This window comes from Polypterus senegalus, chromosome 4, assembly GCF_016835505.1.
Source record: "Polypterus senegalus isolate Bchr_013 chromosome 4, ASM1683550v1, whole genome shotgun sequence".
NCBI lineage: Eukaryota > Metazoa > Chordata > Cladistia > Polypteriformes > Polypteridae > Polypterus > Polypterus senegalus.
Genome location: NC_053157.1, coordinates 14056544 through 14075293, shown reverse-complemented (window position 1 = coordinate 14075293; position 18750 = coordinate 14056544). Strand labels below are relative to the sequence as shown.

Sequence of the window (18750 nt, the reverse complement as noted above, 5' to 3'; positions counted from 1 at the left end):
GTTGATACTGAAACAAGTAACGATAATTTCCAGTGTCCTCTCTTTGTGGTATTATTTATTGCCAAATTTAAATTACAGTCCCAAACAATTCAGCCATGATCAATTGAAAAGACAGCAGCTCTGGTATCTATGGTCTTGTTGGTCTTAATGCAAGAGAGCTTTGCCTTATCAAGCTGTTAGAGCACTCAATGCAGCTCTTAAGCCAAATGTTTCTGTTCTTCCGAGTCTACAGAAAGAAACAAAGTTTAAATTTACTTTGTTTGTTTTCCACTATGCACACCCAGTATGATGTAGAACATAATGCTAGGGTGTAGAACATAATGCTAACAATATCAGATGGATGATTGTGATGCAGCACACCACTGAAAGTGAAAAAACCCTTGTCACATTAGAGCAGTATAACTATTTAAAGTCTTATTCATATTTTTATTTAAATAGCTTTCGAGACAATGGGCACACATATCTTGAGGGAGGGGGAGGTGTTGTGTATCCACAGGAGACACGGCTTCTCAGAGGACTTGGTTTTGCATGACCGCAGCATGTATGCCTGATTTATGCAGCATTGCGGGAATTGGTCGTCATCCGATTAGGCTAGGTCTGCCAACTGTTATACTCTGCCACTGCTGGAAAAGGGAAATGAGGCAATGCGAGCGATGCATTGCCTAGTTAAAAAGAAGCTGTACATACAAGTTTAGCTAAATTCCGGGCACACGTTTAAAATAAAAGCCAGTAGTACTTACCATTGAGGGTGCAGTGTGAGCAATTGTGCAAATGAATGAGTTAAAGAAATGAGTTAAAAGAAAGAAGTCAGGCAGATGAGGACACATGCATAGCAACAACAGGAAGGTGCAAAAAGGTGCCAAAGTGCTTTTATTTAAAACAATCCAATAAGAAATAAGTGTCCAAATTAAAGTGCAGTATTTCATCCATTATATGTAAATAATCCATAAAAACATGTGATGGTGGAGGTAAAGAACAGTTCAATAAATAATCCATGTAATCAAGGTTAAAACACAGCAAGATTCTTATGTTTACAAATCATAGTCACCCAGAGCTTCCCTTTAAAACGGATGCATCTCTGGCTTATTTTATTTAGATCTCACAGAAGGGAGAGACATTAACCAAAAGGCTCAGACAACTTTCTGATCTGCTCGTGTCCCAACTGCCCAAACCATGGTGATCTACGGGGTGCTGCCAAGTTTATTTTGGACTCCTGCTGCCATTTCCTGGCCCTGAGTAGTAGTCCCTCTGGAGTAATATTGCTCCTGTAGACACACTCAGCAGAAGCAACCCTCAGCCCCCGAGCACAGGCCACGCACTCCTCTTCGTGGACTCATATTGCCATCTGCCTGCTTCCTTTCCACTCGCACTGGCTCTCTCTCACTCCTGTCGCTTTCTCCATCCTTTAACCTCCATGCCTGTTTCTCTTTTTGTCTAGTGTTCTTGTTCATTCCTCGTCTCCCTTCTGTCCCACGCAGGCTATGTTTAACTCTGCTGCCTAACTGAGTCCAGGTGCACGGAGTAATTTTCTCCGCGGTCCTACTTAGGTGCCTGACTGATCAACCCAATCAGCCTGCACCTCAATTAACCACGGATCAAAATGCACTCACGCACAGTCACACCTGATTGGAGTCCTGCACCTTTACGGGACACCATTATTTATATAAAAAGTTGCACTGAGCCACAGACCACTCATTACATACCTTCCTCCACAAAGCCTCAGTTGCAAGGGAAGGATCCACCCTTCCTTCACTGAACCCAGTGCAACTGCCAGCCCAGATTGTTGGCCTGGGCCTACACTGCACTAAAATTGTATTCCTTCTAACAGTGGCACTAAAAAATAAATAAATTCAATAAAAGCACTAAAAACAACCCTTTAAAATGACAAATGAAAAGCAACAATAAATAAACGTCCATTAAAAAGGTCAAAATCCTAAAATGACCACCTCTGGCTTGAATCCATAGGTTATTTAAAATGAGTGTGCCTACCTAACCCACTTGCTGTTTCCTTCTTCTGGTCTGTGTAGGTTAGCTTCATGCTACCAGACCCTTCCTTCTGCTGCTCCCAGAAGGGTTCGGTGCCAACCTGCACTGTCACATTTGGTGGCAGCAGTAGGATGAACCATGGTAGTGAAGAACACAGACCAGAAGAAGGAAACAGCAAATGGGTTAGGTGCCAGAACTCAGTGACTATTTTCCCCCCACAGTAATGATTTTGTTTGCAATATTAAGATCTTTGATTGTGACACCCTGGTTGGGTGGAACGTTAGTAAACAATATCAACAATACTTTTACCTCTTGTAGATCAGGGGTGGGCAAACATTTCTCTCTGAGGGCCACACGGACATCTCGAAGGCCTCTAGTGGGTTGCAAGTACAAAAATCTAAATTTGCTAAATAATGAACATCATTTTCAAACAAATTATTATTAAAAGAAAATAGGAGTAATCTGTCTCAGCTGGTGGCATAGAACGTACTTATTTGTCGAGTTATTAAGATTAAGAGACAGGTGCTAGGTCACATCAAAACACAATATACAGATTGTTTTAACACAATATATTGATTGTTTGGTTAACCTAGAACTACTGTGTTGCCAGAACAGGTAGAGACTGAAGCTCAGTAATGAACACTATTATTCCGTCAAGAATTATTACCATTGTTTTAGACTTCTGAATTAGTGTCAGCAACAGTAAATTGTTTATGAATTGTGTAACTAGCAGGCCCCACCATGCGTGGATTGGCAGCTTCATTTCCTCCACAAATCATACTCAAACCAGAGGTAATCCATGTGCTGTGCTGAGCCCCTACAATATTCTTTGCTGGCTCATGACTGTGTGGCTAGACATACCTCCAGCTACCTGATTACATGTGCTCCTGTGTAAGGATATAGCGGGTTGGACAATGACTGACTGACTAACACCATAATAAGCCTGATCAACAACAATGCTGAAACAGCTTACAGGGAAGTGGCTTGTCCCAATCTCTGCCTTAATGTCATCAAAACCATGGAAGCCAGTTGTTAGACTTTAGTAAGCAGACCAGACCTCCATCTGCATTGATAGGGAGGTTGTGCAGAGGGTTGATAGCTTTAGGTTTCTTAAAAACACCATTACTGATGATCTAATATGATCACAAAATGCCTCAGCTATCATCAAGAAGCCCCATCAATGCCTTTCCTTCCTCAATCATCTAAGGAAATTCTGGATATCTCTCTGCTGTATAGCTATTTTTCTTGCTCCTGCTTTCTGGTGGGCAGTTTAGCAACCTTAACACTTGCTGTAATATATGTAGACCACTTTACCCTAAAACTTAATAGGTCCTCAATGACTCTCAGAACTGCATTTAACTGACTTTCATCTGCTGTTTAATTTACTGCTTTGTGCAGTATTTTTTGTGTGTTTATTTATTGTCTGACAAGTCACATTACTGCCCCTAGTATATATGACATATGCATGTAAGAGTTTCACTATATTGTGTAGGCTGTAAAGCAGTTCAGTTGTACAAACTAGAATCTAGAACAGTGGAGATAAAAAAGATGTGTTCACAAACATATGTTAAGTGATTTAGGCTCAGGGAACCAACAGGTCTTGGGCAAGGCACTACATATATTTAGGCATTTTTGTAAGAATTTCACATTATTCTACTATTATTTTTAAAACATAAAACTTTTTTGCAATATTTCCTGATTTTATATTCAAATCAGTCAAAGGTAGAAAATCCTTGCTTTCAAGAAATAAATCTTAGCTATGGTATAAATCTGCTTTCTTGTTCTTTCAGCGCCTCTTTGAACAAGGATAATACAAATGTCAGAAATCTAAAGAATGTACAGTTTTGCAGAAAACGTCAGTATAACCAATCTTCCCATTCTTGTTTTGGCTGCTCCCGTTAGGGGTTGCCACAGAGGATCATCTTTTTCCCATATCTTTCTGTCCTCTGTATCTTGTTCTGTTACCCCCATCACCTGCATGTCCTCTCTTACCACATCCATAAACCTCATTCCTCTTAGGCTTTCCTCTGTTCCTCTTCCCTGGCAGCTCTATCCTCTATCCTCCATCTCTCCTCTGCACATGTCCAAACCAACACAATCTTGCCTCTCTGACTTTGTCTCCCAACTGTACAACTTGAGCTGACCCTCTAATGTCCTCATTTCTAATCCTGTTCATCCTCGTCACACCCAGTGCAAATCTTAACATCTTTAACTCTGCCACCTCCAGCTCTGTCTCCTGCTTTGTGGTCAGTGCCACCGTCTCCAGCCCATATAACATAGCTGGTCTCACTACCGTCCTGTAGACCTTCCCTTTCACTCTTGCTGATACCAGTCTGTCACAAATCACTACTGACACTCTTCTCCACCCATTCCACCCTGCCTGCACTCTCTTTTTCACCTCTCTTCCACAATTACCATTATTCTGTACGGTTGATCCCAAGTATTTAAACTCATCCACCTTCACCAAATCTACTTCCCTCATCCTCATCATTCCACTGACCTCCATCTCATTTACACACATGTATTCTGTCTTGTTCCTACTGACCTTCATTCCTCTCCTCTTATATCTCCACCTCTCCAGGGTCTCCTCAACCTGCTCCCTACTATCGCTACAGATCACAATGTCATCAGCAAACATCACAGTCCACAGGGACTCCTGTCTAATCTCGTCTGTCAGCCTGTCCATCACAATTCCAAATAAGAAAGGGCTCAGAGCTGATCCCTGATGTAATCCCACCTCTGTCACTCCTACCGCAGACCTCACTATGGTCACACTTCCCTCGTACATATCCTGTACAACTCTTGCGTACTTCTTTGCTACTCCCAACTTCCTCATACAATAAAAGTAATAATAAATAATAATACATTTTGCCTTTACTTCCTTAGATGTGTAAGGAAAGCATCAAAATCTCAATTTATTCCCACCAACTTCTACAGATGCACAATGGAGGCTAACCTCACTGAATGTGTTGCACACAGGTGCGGCACCTTCTCAGCTCAAGACGCTGCAAAGAACACTACTGGTGTACAGCTCTCTCCTGCCTAAACTATTCCTATCACAACCTGTCTTAGAAAGGAGATAACTATTAATAAACATTCGATACTATCATTTCCCTCCCTCCTTTGTTCTGGCAAACTGTACAAGACCATTAGCATTCACACCACTAGATTCAGGAGCTGTTTTTATCCATAGGCCATAAGGCTTATCAACAGCCACCAAGGACTGTCTTTGTGTTTCTTGTACATTATATATTTAATGTATGTTGCTATAGTCATTGTGTGCTTTATATCCTTCTTATCCAGCCCACTTCAGGCATTGAATTATACTATCATCACTTGTCTACCAAGAAAGTATTTCATGGTGCTATGAACACATGCCAGTAAACTTGAACTTAAAAAAAACTATCAGCATAGTCTTCCAAAGTATATCCATGCAAGAAAAAAATGCAGCAAATAAAATTCTCTATACTACAAAATGTCATAGTGGAATTTGCTCTTATTTCCACATCTGCTGGAACAAAGACAAGCTTGTCAGTTTCAGTCTGAAAACTCTAACATTTGATGAAACCTAAGCAGGAGCCATAAAATGCTAACACAGCACTTAAGACAAGACAATCTTTTTTTTTTTTTTTAGATTAGTGCAAGAAAGTTACATGCATTCATTTTAAGTTTTACTCTATGGTAATAATGTGAGATGCATAAAAAAAAGCACATGTAAAAAGTACAGCTGCTGACCCACAAAGGAAGAAGTGGACTAACCTTGCATGTCTTATCTAACTGAGCACACTTGTCGACTCTACATCTGAGCTTACATCCCCTCATCTCACTCCACTCCTTCTACTTTTTCATAACAGACAGTGACTCAGCCTTTTAATTGCCTTATACGGAACACTACATTTGCCTTTAAACATTTTTAAATTTAACATACTAATGATATTTTAACCTTAAGAGTAGTAATACCACAATGTGTTTACCTCTCTGGTTTCTAAACCATATTGTCATTTTAAATAATAACTTCCTTAATAACTCATCTAATTAGATAATTGTTTCTTTATCTTTCACTGCATGCTGTTTCCCTTTAGTGTTTTAAAATTTTCTCACCATTTGGCTTTTTTTTTTTTTTTTAAACCTTTGTTTTATATTTTCACTAAGAAATACTTTCTATCTGGTCTGCTGCCAACATTCATTTTTTTCGTGTTTGATTTTCATCTTCCTCTCCAAAACTTCAAGAATATTTCCTTACCCAGGTCCAAAAAATTAACAAGCAATAACAACAAAGAAGTGAAAGTGGTGCAAATTCTGCATGATCTGAATAAAACTTTTCTCATCACGTCATAGCATCAAGTACTAAATTACTTACTTTTTTGCGTACCAATGTATGACCGCATGTAATGTGTTACTCTAAATCTGCCATTAAACTTTACATACAGTAGTGAGTCTGCTATGAATTTTCAGGCAATTATAAAATTAGGGGATCAAATAATATGAAGACTAGGGTACACAAGTCCTAAAAATGTAATGGTACCTGCTTTTATTTTATTTATTTTTACAGTATTAGTAGTACTGACAAAGCTGGTGCATGAGTGCAGGTAGACCAATTACTATGAAAGGCACAAAAATAAATTAGAAAATGTGCATGCAAACTACATATAAAAAAATTTCTAACAATGGTGATGCCACAGAACCACATCAACACATCCCTGAAAAGAAAAACAGTACAAGTCATGTCTGCAAATGCTTTGTGTTTAGACAGGAGAATTCTAGCACAAAAGTACAGGAATTGCATAAAACACATACACACATGAAATTAGTTGAGAAACACATTTATATGCGCTCAGGAAAGTGATATAACATTACCTTATCAAATGAGGTGTAATCATTTAACTTGTATTGTCACACATTTGTAAGAGAAGATGAAAAGATAACAAAATTAATCACTTTAAATATTGTCCTACATAGTACCGATAAATGAATGGAGGCTTTGTATGCTTTCTCTGATTGAAATAAGCATTTTAACAAATATCCATCAGTCCAAGCATCCATTCAGCTCATATGCACTTTAATGTCACGGATCGACAGGAGGGGGAACCTCACCTCACACATGTCCAAAGCTACACATATAAGACTGTGGGATGTGGGAATGCCTATTTGTCTTGTCTACAATGGCAATTGCACAAATTCTCCGTTTGTTAATACCAAAATAAAATGTATTCAGTGTTTCAATGCTTCAAAATACAAAGGATGTCTCCCTATTAATATTGTATGTACCATGTTAATAAAGATGTGTAACTACTGAAATACACAATTAGCAGGACAAACAAAGCAGCATACTTCATTGTTAAATATGAATCTGTACATAGTGAATATGTATCATTATTTTGGCTTTTTAGGGTAAACTACTGCTCATTAGTATAACAAATAAGTAAAAGCACAAGCTGTATATTTGAATGGTACATTGAAAAATGTAAGACTGCCTAACAGTTATAAATTTGAGTGCCAGTAAAAACACCCAAGTAATTTTCTAATTCTAGGTTTGTACACAGGTTTAAGCAATAACAAAATGTGATTACTCATACAAGAAACCTTGAAAACATCAAAACAAAGGCTGTTCTAAAAACAAAGGATTCATGTAAAACTGACAAGTTTGATTTCACACAAGAAAACCTCTTAAGTCCTAAGCAACCAGGTACCGGAGCAACATGGGTTCAAAAAATGTTTTAAAACACCATTCACTGCATCATACGCAGCACACACTCATAGTGATCAAATTGTTGCAGTAGGTACAGTTTACTTTTAATCTGGCATGAAATCATACATGTGCCGCATCATAAAAGGTCATCCAAAAAATTAAAAACAGCCTAAAGATTTTTCTTAACAAGCAATACTCAAGAGTTATTAGACATCAATCGAAAGGCTTTGAGCAGTAGATTTCAACCAATGCCTTGAAACCCCAATACAAGCAAGCACACGACAACCGTGTGCCAAAAACCAGAGAAAACAGCACAGCTTGCACCTGCATTTTCATAAGCTCTCACATATAACTCAACAAAGCAACAGCCAAAATACACAATTAATGTATCAATACTTATAGCAGGTTGTCCTGAGCAAAATGAGCCACCACACATGTGTGGTGTTATGGGTCCACAGCTCGTGGAGAAAAGGCCATTGATTTTAAATAAATAATCACCGCACCCGAGGCGGCTTCGTGAGGGGTTGTTGTAGCGAGCCGCGGGGCAGTCGTCGATGTGGGCGTTTCTCACCGTGTGCACAGGTGAGGAACTGCCCACATTCGTGATTGCTCCCGTGGCTAATGCTGCAGCTGTGATGGCCCCTCACGTTTTTAAAAGAAGCGCAAGTCGGTTGGGAAGAAAGAAACGTTCGCGGTAAAAAAAATGGAGAGAGGAGAAAGGAGATGAGGAAAGAGAAACGAGCGGAGAGAGAAAGGAAAGCAGAGGACGGAGGTTACCGGGAGCAGGAGAGGAAGCAGACGGTGCGTGAGTGTGGTGAGCGCGATCGAGCGCTCGTGGACAGCTGCATGGAAGCTGGGTGTTAGGCCGACACCCACGTGTTGGTGTTGATGTCGCTCCCGCTGAGCGATCAGGTAGCGGGAGTGACCAGTGAAGGCGACTGGCCGCGGAGAGGCCATGGAAAGGCAGCGGAAGTCGGGAGACTTGGTGGTGGGAATCCCCAACGTGAGCGACCTGGCCGTTGTGGGAAACCAAGTTCTCCGGGACTGGGATGAGTGCCATACGAAGCCAGGGATCGGAGGTCTCCAGTCTCGCGCGTGTGTTTCAGGAGGGCAGCTGCAGAGAGCGTCTTGCCTGCTGCGATGCCCAAACGGGATTAGCAGGTGAGACGCTAACAAATGATGCACCAGATTTGTTGATTGGTTTTAAGACTGCTTCCTAAAAGAAGATTTTAACCTCACGTTTTTAAAGGATTGTTTTTTTTCCAATGGTTTTAACCTCCACGTGTTCTTTTTATGGATTATTTATTTATTGGAGTACTGCACTATTTATTGGAACACTGTTTTTGTTGACTGTTTTAATAAAAGCACTTTTGCACTTTTGTATACCTTCCCCTTGCTGGAATCATTTGCCTCCATTGACTAGCTCACTCGGCAACATTATCGACGGTGTTGGGTTCGAGTGCTTCCAATAGCAAAGGGAGTGTGGAGCCAGAACCCACATCGTCACAACATGTATCTGTGGTGAAGCAGTCTCGACAAAAACAACATATTCCATAAACACATCCACCATTGCGGTAATGAACCACCTGGTGATTCTGGGGGGTGTCTCTCTTGCTAAATGGGCCATACCATTGCAAAATTCACACCATTGGATAGCTGAGACTGTGACATTTCCTAAGACACCAAATATGTCTATGTTTGAACAATGGGTTTTCCCAGGCTCTGAAGAATGGCTCAGTGAGCTGGAAGTTTGAGAGTATTTTTTGTGTGTTGTCGCATGTAACTTCAGAAAGCTGCAGTGAATATAGACATGCTATATATCAAAATTTACAACAGCCACTGCTGAATAAAACTTGCCCAGGCTCGTCACTATGGAATGAAATGTTAGCAAGATATTCACCATTAAACAGCAGTGGGGGTATTCTGTTTTTCATGAGTGATCTTGCAATTTTGTGTTGCTCTGGCTCAGTTGGTTGTGCAACTAGCTAAGAGAGATGGCCTTTAGCTTAGTGGAAGAATTAGCAGTTCTTATTCCAGCAGTTACAGTATACTCAGGATGACACGAACTACAAGTGAAAAGGCAGCAGTTTGATACATGTTTATGTTGTTACACAGCCAATTCTCAGAGCACCCGACTACAATTGTTTAGCTTATTTATTGTCTTCATAAAATGTTCAGAAAGAATTGCACACATGACAGTGAGAAGCACATCACAGCAACAAGAAATATCTGCAATATATAAATACAATACTCAAAGACTATACCACACTTAATCTACATGTATATATAAACTGCCATTAGTATATGAAAATATAAAAAAAAAAACAAAAAAAAAACACTTACTGTGTTCCAAAATCCAGCTGAGATGGCTGAAAATGCAAGGCTCTTCCATTGCCTAGTGGAGAGCTACAAGTAAAATGGGAGATCATTAAAATAATGAAATCGAGAAAATGTATTTGACAAAAAAATTAACTGTTTTTCCAGTAAGTGTTATGCAGGATAAGCAACAGGTGGAGTGAATTTTGACAGTACTTTTGTTCAGATAATTTGCAAAAGAAAAGATTTTAATCAAGACCACACTGTTTAAAGGAAAATAACTAGCATTCTAAGAAAATATAAAATTTATATTCAGATATCAAGACTGTAAATGTTGAACTATAGATGCTACTGTATACTACAGTTTCCTAGGCCACAGTCTAACTTGGCACTGGCAGGAATAAAACATGAACCAAGTATGGAAGAGGTGCCACTCTTATTACAAGACAAACACATAACGTACATACATGTACATCCATGCTTACTCAAAATTAGGCCAACGCAGAGCTATTAATTAAACTAACAGAGACTTTCGAGACATAGGTGGAAAACTTAACAACACAGGGAAAAACTTGTACAAACAAAGAGACCAGGAAACTCCACAGACACTGACATTACAGTCCATAGTAGATCTCTTTACAACATTAGTGGTGTTGGTCTATTACTCTCTGAAATTCATTGAGCTACTGCTTGCACTTTACATTACACTTCTTTTACAAAGTGTTGCAAGATTGCTGCAGAAACATTTTTACAATTTATTTATGTTAATGGTAACACTAGTAATCCTGAAGGGAAATTCCCTTCAATATTAAGAAAGTTCTGTTATCGGCTAATTTATCATGATCTAGAGGAGTATCTGTTCTACTACTTGGCCCTCCAATACTACTACATTCCTTACTTATTTTAACACTAAAAACAAGCAAAGCAGCATTACAACCAAGCATTGTTTAAGCCATTTCTTGTTTTTTTCACTACTCAAAGCTTGTGATCATAGACAAGGTTGGGGATGTCATCCAAGGAATTAGATGCTACTTAATCATCAAAGTCTAATAAACCACTTCTAAGAATGTTCAAAGAACAACACTGATTAACCTCATAATTGAATGTATCATTCCTCAAAGGTTCCTGAACTCTTCCATTTGGAGTAGTTACCCATCACAAGCCACTGTTTTACAGGAGAGTACAATTAGCATAGAGCATAGATATGAGTTGATTCTCACGGCAGTTCATGTTACATTTGACTGCAAGCTCCTCCAGTCTTGATTATAGTCAAATGAGACCAACAGATTATCCATAAATCAGTGAAGCGACAAACCTTAAGTTCCCAACTTAGATGTCCTTCTAGCCCTTGATTGAAAACTAGTATCTGTCAATAAAATACACAAACAAGAAAACAGGAACATACAGTTTTGGTGGAGCCCTTGGACCTTTTCAACCACTTTTAGCATTATGTTACCACTGGAAAAATGACTTTTTCTCAACAACAAAAATTATTATTATGCATAACAGAAACATTTTGATACCAAAACATCAGCATAATCATAGCAAGAAAAGTATGGCAGAGTTCACTGCTGTAAGTGATCCAGATTTTGTGTACATACCACCATAATTCAAATTGTCATTACTATCACTCGATTCCAGCAATGGCTCAACTTCAGTTTTGTTACTGGCAGAACACATACAAAAATGTATGATTTTTGCAGTATGATGTTATTCTATCCAGTAGAGCAGAATACTGTACCTAGAGTTAATCGGGCTTAGCACTGTAAGGAAGATTATTTACATGTCACTCAGAGTCTGAATTGGGCTTAACCTTACTTACATAGAATTCCAAGTGCTCAGGAATAAGGTAAAGGAGGTTAAATGAATTCTACTTAACATCACAAATGCAAACATAAATCTCACATTACAAATGTATAATAGGCCTAAATGTTATGCTATATGTAGTACTAAAATTTGACATGATTAACACATTTTACATAAAATTATAGGGCACACACCCATAAGCCTTAGTTTGAGAAAAAAATGAAAACATGCATTAAAGTTTTTACATTGCAATTATAGAAACATAAAACAACAGCGTTAAAACTCTGCAATATCTAAGAGGACTGCCCTTTTCTTTCAGTATGAGTGCATCATTACCTACTGTTTTTACAGTTATTTAGTCCACTGCATGGAGGTGGTGGTGAATTAACTGACAATAGATCATAAAAAAAAAAACAAATATTGTATTGAGTAAGTGTTATTGTCCACCTGCACACTTGTGACTACTCAATGAACACTTATTTTAATATTGCATCTTTCTTTAGTAAGCACCATACCAATTATTTACTGTACATATATAGTTTAAGGACAAGGGAAAAAAACTAGTGTTTCATAACAAATAAAAAAATGAATAAAGCAGAAATTTTCAAAAATAGATAACTATTATACTACTCTGTTTCTCTAAACTAATTTTTTAACTTAAAAAAACAGGTAATATTTTAAATAAAGTGGCTCATTTAAACCTACTGTATTTACATCAGAACTTCCTTTAAAGGAAATAAGAAAAATACAGGAAACGGAACAATTTAAAACTTAAAATGTCTGTTTGACTTTCACTTTCTTAACTCATCCAAACTTTGTTAATAATGTAAGGGTAATAGTTCAGAAGCACAAGCCTCAGAAGTCAAGGCTAGAAGCAAAAAAGGTAATGTTACATTAATATGAAGAGCAAACTTTATAGCTTTGCTTTTAAAAAAGAAATGGAAACATTAAGAACCAGCAACAGCTGCACCAGTGTGGTAGTCACAAAACCACTTCCTTCTGGCCAACCCACACGCACGCTAATTTGCATCCCCCAGTGAACAAGAGCGGCTGTGAATTTTAAAAAACTACAATAATCGACATCATCTCCCAACCATATTTAAAGAGTTATATAACTGAATTCAACTATGTTAGATTCTGCTGACTGGCCATTATCCAACAGTGCTGAAAAATGTGACAATCTTACATTAAGCACAGCTAGCATTCGTAATGAGTAAAATGTTAATCTTACTTGCACATAAAGAAAATATTTCAGATGGAACACTAAGTAGGTTGAAAGGTAGCCTAGCTCACAGCAATGTTGCTTTAATTGTGCTCAGACACTATTTTGATTCAAAGCTGGGATGTTGATGTGAAGTTTGCATGATTTCAAACATGTAGTTTGTGTTCTGTAGCCGTTCCAAAAATGCACTTTAAGGTGCATGGACAAAATTAAAATAATCCTAATAAAAGGAGTGTGGCTGTGTAAGACCATGGTTTTCAATGAGTTGACATCATATCAGGTATACCAGACATGTACAGAAAAAACTGAAACCATCTGTAACAGAAAGGTTACTATGCTGCTCTTATAAAAAGTATTCAATTATATCGAACCATGAAATAAGTAGCTAAGGAACTGTCCATTCAAAGTGTATCACAAAGTAAATATAAATATTAAATTAGCCAGAATGTTCAGACAGAGAAAAAAAAAAGACATAATTGCTAAAAGAATAGTTTTTACTCAGAAAAAACACTTAGTAGAATAACCGAGTGGTGCAGGGATGACACAATATAAGTGTGATTTACAATTAAAACATATAGCCTTTGAAAATATGTATACAGTATCCCATGCAATGTATACTTAATGCCTGGTTCATAAACTGGAAATAAGTAAGTAAGCTGACAGCAATTGATGTTTCACGTGGTAAAATCCCAAGTAAAACCAGTCAATTTGTTTCTTTTTAAGTAAAATAAATGTATGCCGTATAGGAAGACCACTGCTGTCTGTACAAGAAAACAAGGCCATCTACAAAAACTATGACATAAGTTCCAGCTGCCATAAAATAAAGGATCAGAAATGGAAAGTATACAGTATGTTCATATGAGCATTACTGAAAATAAATAAAGCGGACTCCAGTTTACTATAAAAAGTCCAGGCAATTTGATTGATGACTATAAAGCAACTGCAAACTGCATGAATAATTATTACAATATTATTTAAACAATTACAAAATGCAGAAGAGAAATGTGTGAGGTACTCTTTTATATACAATTAGTATAGCATTTAATATGGCACTAATCTTTTACTGAAGTAATACAAGCACTATGTAACAATTTGGTGAAATCTCAGCATTAACATTTTGCACATTTATCAGTATAAGTATATCCATTGAAGGCTTCCTTGTAATTGAATGTAATCATAGCAAGACACCAAGAACTATGACTGGCAAATAGTGTACATTTGCGCTTCATATCAAAATATATAGCCAAAAATGGCAGTAATGATAAAAGTGTAAGAAACGCAGTAACCTTTTAGCCTGCCCAGGTCAATGTGACTTTACCCATTTTACATTTTTCTATCTATGAAGTATAGATTTTACCAGACTTTTTGCTTAGAAAGTATGCAGGTCTTTGGACCCCACATGAAACAGGCTGTCTCAACCAAACAACTTTACCATTTAAAACCACTAAAACAAGAAATACAAAAAACCCATGAGCTGGAACAACAGGTCGAAATAAACATATAGCTAGCAGGTAAATGTTTGACCCATGCTCACAACGTAATAATGTTTTCAGCGGTCTTTTCCTATTTTGGTAACAACTCAGCCACTGCTTGATCTAGATTTCACTCAGCAGCACATAAACACATTATTTTCCGTCAGAATGTGCTGCAAGTTCTCTTTGATGTTGCCCATTTCCCCAACACTTATGTATTTACTTTATATGCCTTCTGACATCTGATGGTTTAAAAAAAAAAAAACAACAAGAAGCACAAGTATGATGCACACTGGAGAAGCTATGCGAGCACAATTCAAAAACTAAACAAATCTCCTCCTTAAAGCCAAGAGCAAAACAGTACTCAACAGGTTGCAGAGAAGCCACTTATGCAAAAACAGGTTGGGGGTTAGACATCCGTTTTGTCAATCTTCATCATCATTTGGGCATTGTGCCTGTGCAATCAACAACTTTCTACAAACAAGAATTTGTAGTTTGGATATTTATAAACCAAAGAATACCTGTAATAGTGGATATGTAAACTGGTAACCAAGGAAAGGTAGAGAGAATGATTCTCAGATTGTTTTAGGTTTATCAGATTCGATTTAGTCACTTGAATTAATTACTGAAACTGAAGAAGAAGGGTTTAACTGTCTGTGCTAATAAAAGGAACACTTTAAGGCATGGCTGTATTCCTGTAGTTGTCTTCAACAAGAAGTAAAATTTACGTACAGTACCTTGTCAGTCCCTAAAGTTATTTTCATATTTGATTGTCTCAGATTCTACAATTTCAAATAAGAATTTTCCAGATGTTCAACAAAATGGAATAGAATGCCTTTTATTGTCCTTGCACAAATGTACAAAGGAAGCTCAGTATTTTCCCATAAAAATGCATACAACAGATTTAACCTATTTTAGACTACATACATGCATTAATATAAACCATTAGGTCAGGATGGGGAGCATGCATTGGTACAGCATGTTGCCACACCCACCACACTTGGGATCCCATATGGCAACCCCCCTCAGGCAGACATGGTCCAGTCCCACCCTACAGAAATGACAATCTATCTGCCGTAGCCAGGTGTTACGTGGTCATTCATCCCCTTGACGTGGTCCAGCCACTCGGGTCTTCAACAATGATGATCCTTCAAGGCGGATCCACAACAGATGCTCCCTCAAAATGCAGGTAATGTGCCTCATTCTGGACTCCATGATTAACCGCGGTACCCTAGGATTCTCATAAGAGACACAGTACCGAAGGAGTCCAGTCTTTGTCATCAGGTCACTGGATAGCATCCACATCTATCACAACTATATAGCAAAACAGGAACCCCCAGGACTCTAAAGAGATATCAGGAGTGCCGCATACCCCTTTCCAGTGACCTCATGAACCTCCTGATGATCTCCCAATCCGTCTACTAACATCATTGGAAGAGTCACCAGGGGCATGAATGTCGCTGCTGAGATAAGTACACCTCGACGAGGTCGACATTCACTTCGCAGACAGACACACTGCCAATGGTTATGCCCAAGAGGTAATTACAGGCCTGGTTCTTGGTTTTTATCCAGGACACTCACAGGTCCAGACACTCCGACTCCTCGCTCAGTCTTTTGAAAGCCCAAATCAGAGATTCCATCGACTCGACAAAAATCACAGCATTATCAGCAAACTCAAGATCAGTGAATCTTTATTCACCAACAGATGCCCCACAGCCGCTAAACCCTACGACCCTGCCCAACACCCAGTCTATGCAAGCACTGAACAGAGTAGAAGCAGAACACAACCCTGACGAACCCCAGAAACAACCTGGAAAAAAAGAACAGGTTCTGCCTCCACTCTGTACAGCACTCACAGTACCAGTGTACAAGCTGGCCATGATATCCAGCAACTTTGGGGGGTATCCCACAAAGTCTCAGGATGTCCAGAGGGCAGCTTAATCAAATGCTTTATGAAAATCAACAAAGGCTACCAAGAAACTCTGCAGATATTTGTGTCTGTGCTCTATGAGAACCCTCAGTGCCAGGATCAGTCAATGGTAGACTTCTTAGGTGTAAAACCAGACTGTTCCGGTCGCTGGTAAACCAGACTGTTCCGGTCGCCGATAGGTAAGCAAGTGATTATGGATCCTATTAAGGATGGCCATAGCAAGGACCTTACCTGATACTGAGTGCAATGTTACCCCCCTGTAGTTGGTGTAATCCAGGCAATCACCTTTCCCTTTCCAGATACGGACGACAAACCATATTTTTCAGTCAGTTGGGATGACGTCCTTTTCCCCAAACGGAAGCAAAGAAGTTCACCCCAGATCCCTGCAACCTTCCCAACCCTCAGCTGGTTTACCACCTGTGTAATCTCAGTGAGATTGGTTGGTTCTCAGCTAATTGGCGGATCAGTCTCAAGAACTGTGGACCCAGAGATGTCCAACATCCTAGCTAGAGGATCAGCTTTAAACAGATACCCAAAGTAGCCAGCCCAGCAGGTCAAAATTGCAGTGTCATCCATAAGGACCGTTTCATCAACAACCCTGATTGCAACTCTCTGAGCAAAAGATTCGGATGGGTGAAACGCTTTGACTCCTCTGTAAGCAGGACGTTGGTCACTAGACCGCAGATGGTGTGTCACTTGCTCACAGATTCCTCTAAGAAATGCATCCTTATCTACCCTCAGAGGCCTCATACCCTCCACTCTCAGTTCCCCGGTATAGAAAGGAGTTGCCATCAAGCCATCCTCTCGATGATATCCGGAGTGCCTGCAAAATTAAAGAAGTCTTCTTCTGGGAACACCTGCAAAACCAACACAACACTGTGCAACCTCCAAAGTCTCGTCACAGAATGTCTACCCCATCACGTTAGGATTGGCAGTTGCACCCAAGTCTGCAAATTCCTCACACGCATGGAAACTAATTATAAAAAGTCTGATTTTGGAGTCTGGTCAGGTCCAGCCTCATTCTTCTAAGTAGGTGGAAGCCTACTGGAACTTTAAAGTAGCAACAACAAGTCTGTGGCCAAAATTTCCAAATTGTAAACTTCTGTAGACCCTTGCAAGTTCTGTAGGAGCCTCCAGCATTTGCCCACAAGGATGTGATTGATCTCCCTCACTGCACCACAAGTGTTGGAGTACCAAGTCCAACAATGCGGCTCAGGGCAATGAAACCAGGATCCAGCGATCTGCTGCCCCTGACCTTTTGTAAAGTTAAGAAACATGGAGCCACTTTCACCATGGTCGCCAGACCCATGGGAACTCACACAATCCTCATAGCTAACCCTGTCAGCGCCAGTGGTCGCATTCAAGTTATGACCATATGGGTGTCACCTCATGGCACCTATCAACCACCAAGCGAAGTTGCAAGCAGAATGGTTTTCCTAATTCACACACCACTCACCACAGTTGGAACATACATTGAGATAACAGACAAGGCAGCCAGAGAGTGCCTTAATCGAAGTCTCATAATATATTTGTTGAAAGGAGTTGCATCGGACACCAATCAGAAGGTGTCAATCCACCAAAGTCTACTCACTGAGTATGACAGCCACCAGAGTGAACAGACTGATAAAAGGTATAGTCACCTACAGAGATCTGGCCAGTCTCAGGACTGCACACCTCAGAGTGTGCCACCATTGAAATGCAGAGTTTCCGAAGTTCCTCTAACAGCAGAGAAAGATGGTCATCAAGCCAGAGAGATAAGATGTTTCACATGCCTATCCGGATGGGCAGCTTAAATTGGACTCCGACTCCCAACAAGCCAGACCGCATTGGCTCTCCGCAGTTTCGAATCCTCCAGGGATGAGGCTTACAAGAGATTCCCCCTTACCCATCATAATGTGAGCACCCTATGGGCGGCTGCAGCACAGCTACTCCCACAGAGAGCAGAAAGGAGTCCTGTCTGCCATTTGGGAGCTGCATTAAGTTTTTATGGTGGCTGGAGTGCCACCAACCCCCAAGTTTTCCCTGCAAGTGAATCATACCCAGGACATACAAACCATTAAAACAATAAAACCAATAAAACATTGAATGCCTCTGTATGCATAAATATATTCAAGGTGGAAAATTATAAATAGTAAATAATGGAGTAGTTCCAATTTACAGTGATTGCAAAGATTCTCTGAGATATTGCATTTTTGTTCCATTGATGCCATGGGAGACAGTGAAAGACATATGATCAAAACCTTGACTTAGATGCAGTAAACGGTTATTTAACAAAATATAGTTCTCTATTAGTGCTCAGGTAGAAACTTTTCAGTAGTCCGGAAGTGTG

The 18750-nt window shown here is 39.3% G+C and overlaps 1 protein-coding gene across 1 annotated transcript in view; it reads right to left on the bottom strand.

The window, feature by feature from the left end:
- The window catches only part of tmem131l (transmembrane 131 like), a 121923-nt gene that overhangs the window by 66238 nt on the left and 36935 nt on the right, over window positions 1-18750 (bottom strand). The window contains exon 4 of the mRNA XM_039750277.1: window positions 10019-10081. Within this exon, the coding sequence (XP_039606211.1) occupies window positions 10019-10081 (63 nt within the window). The remainder of the gene's footprint in view (window positions 1-10018; window positions 10082-18750) is intronic.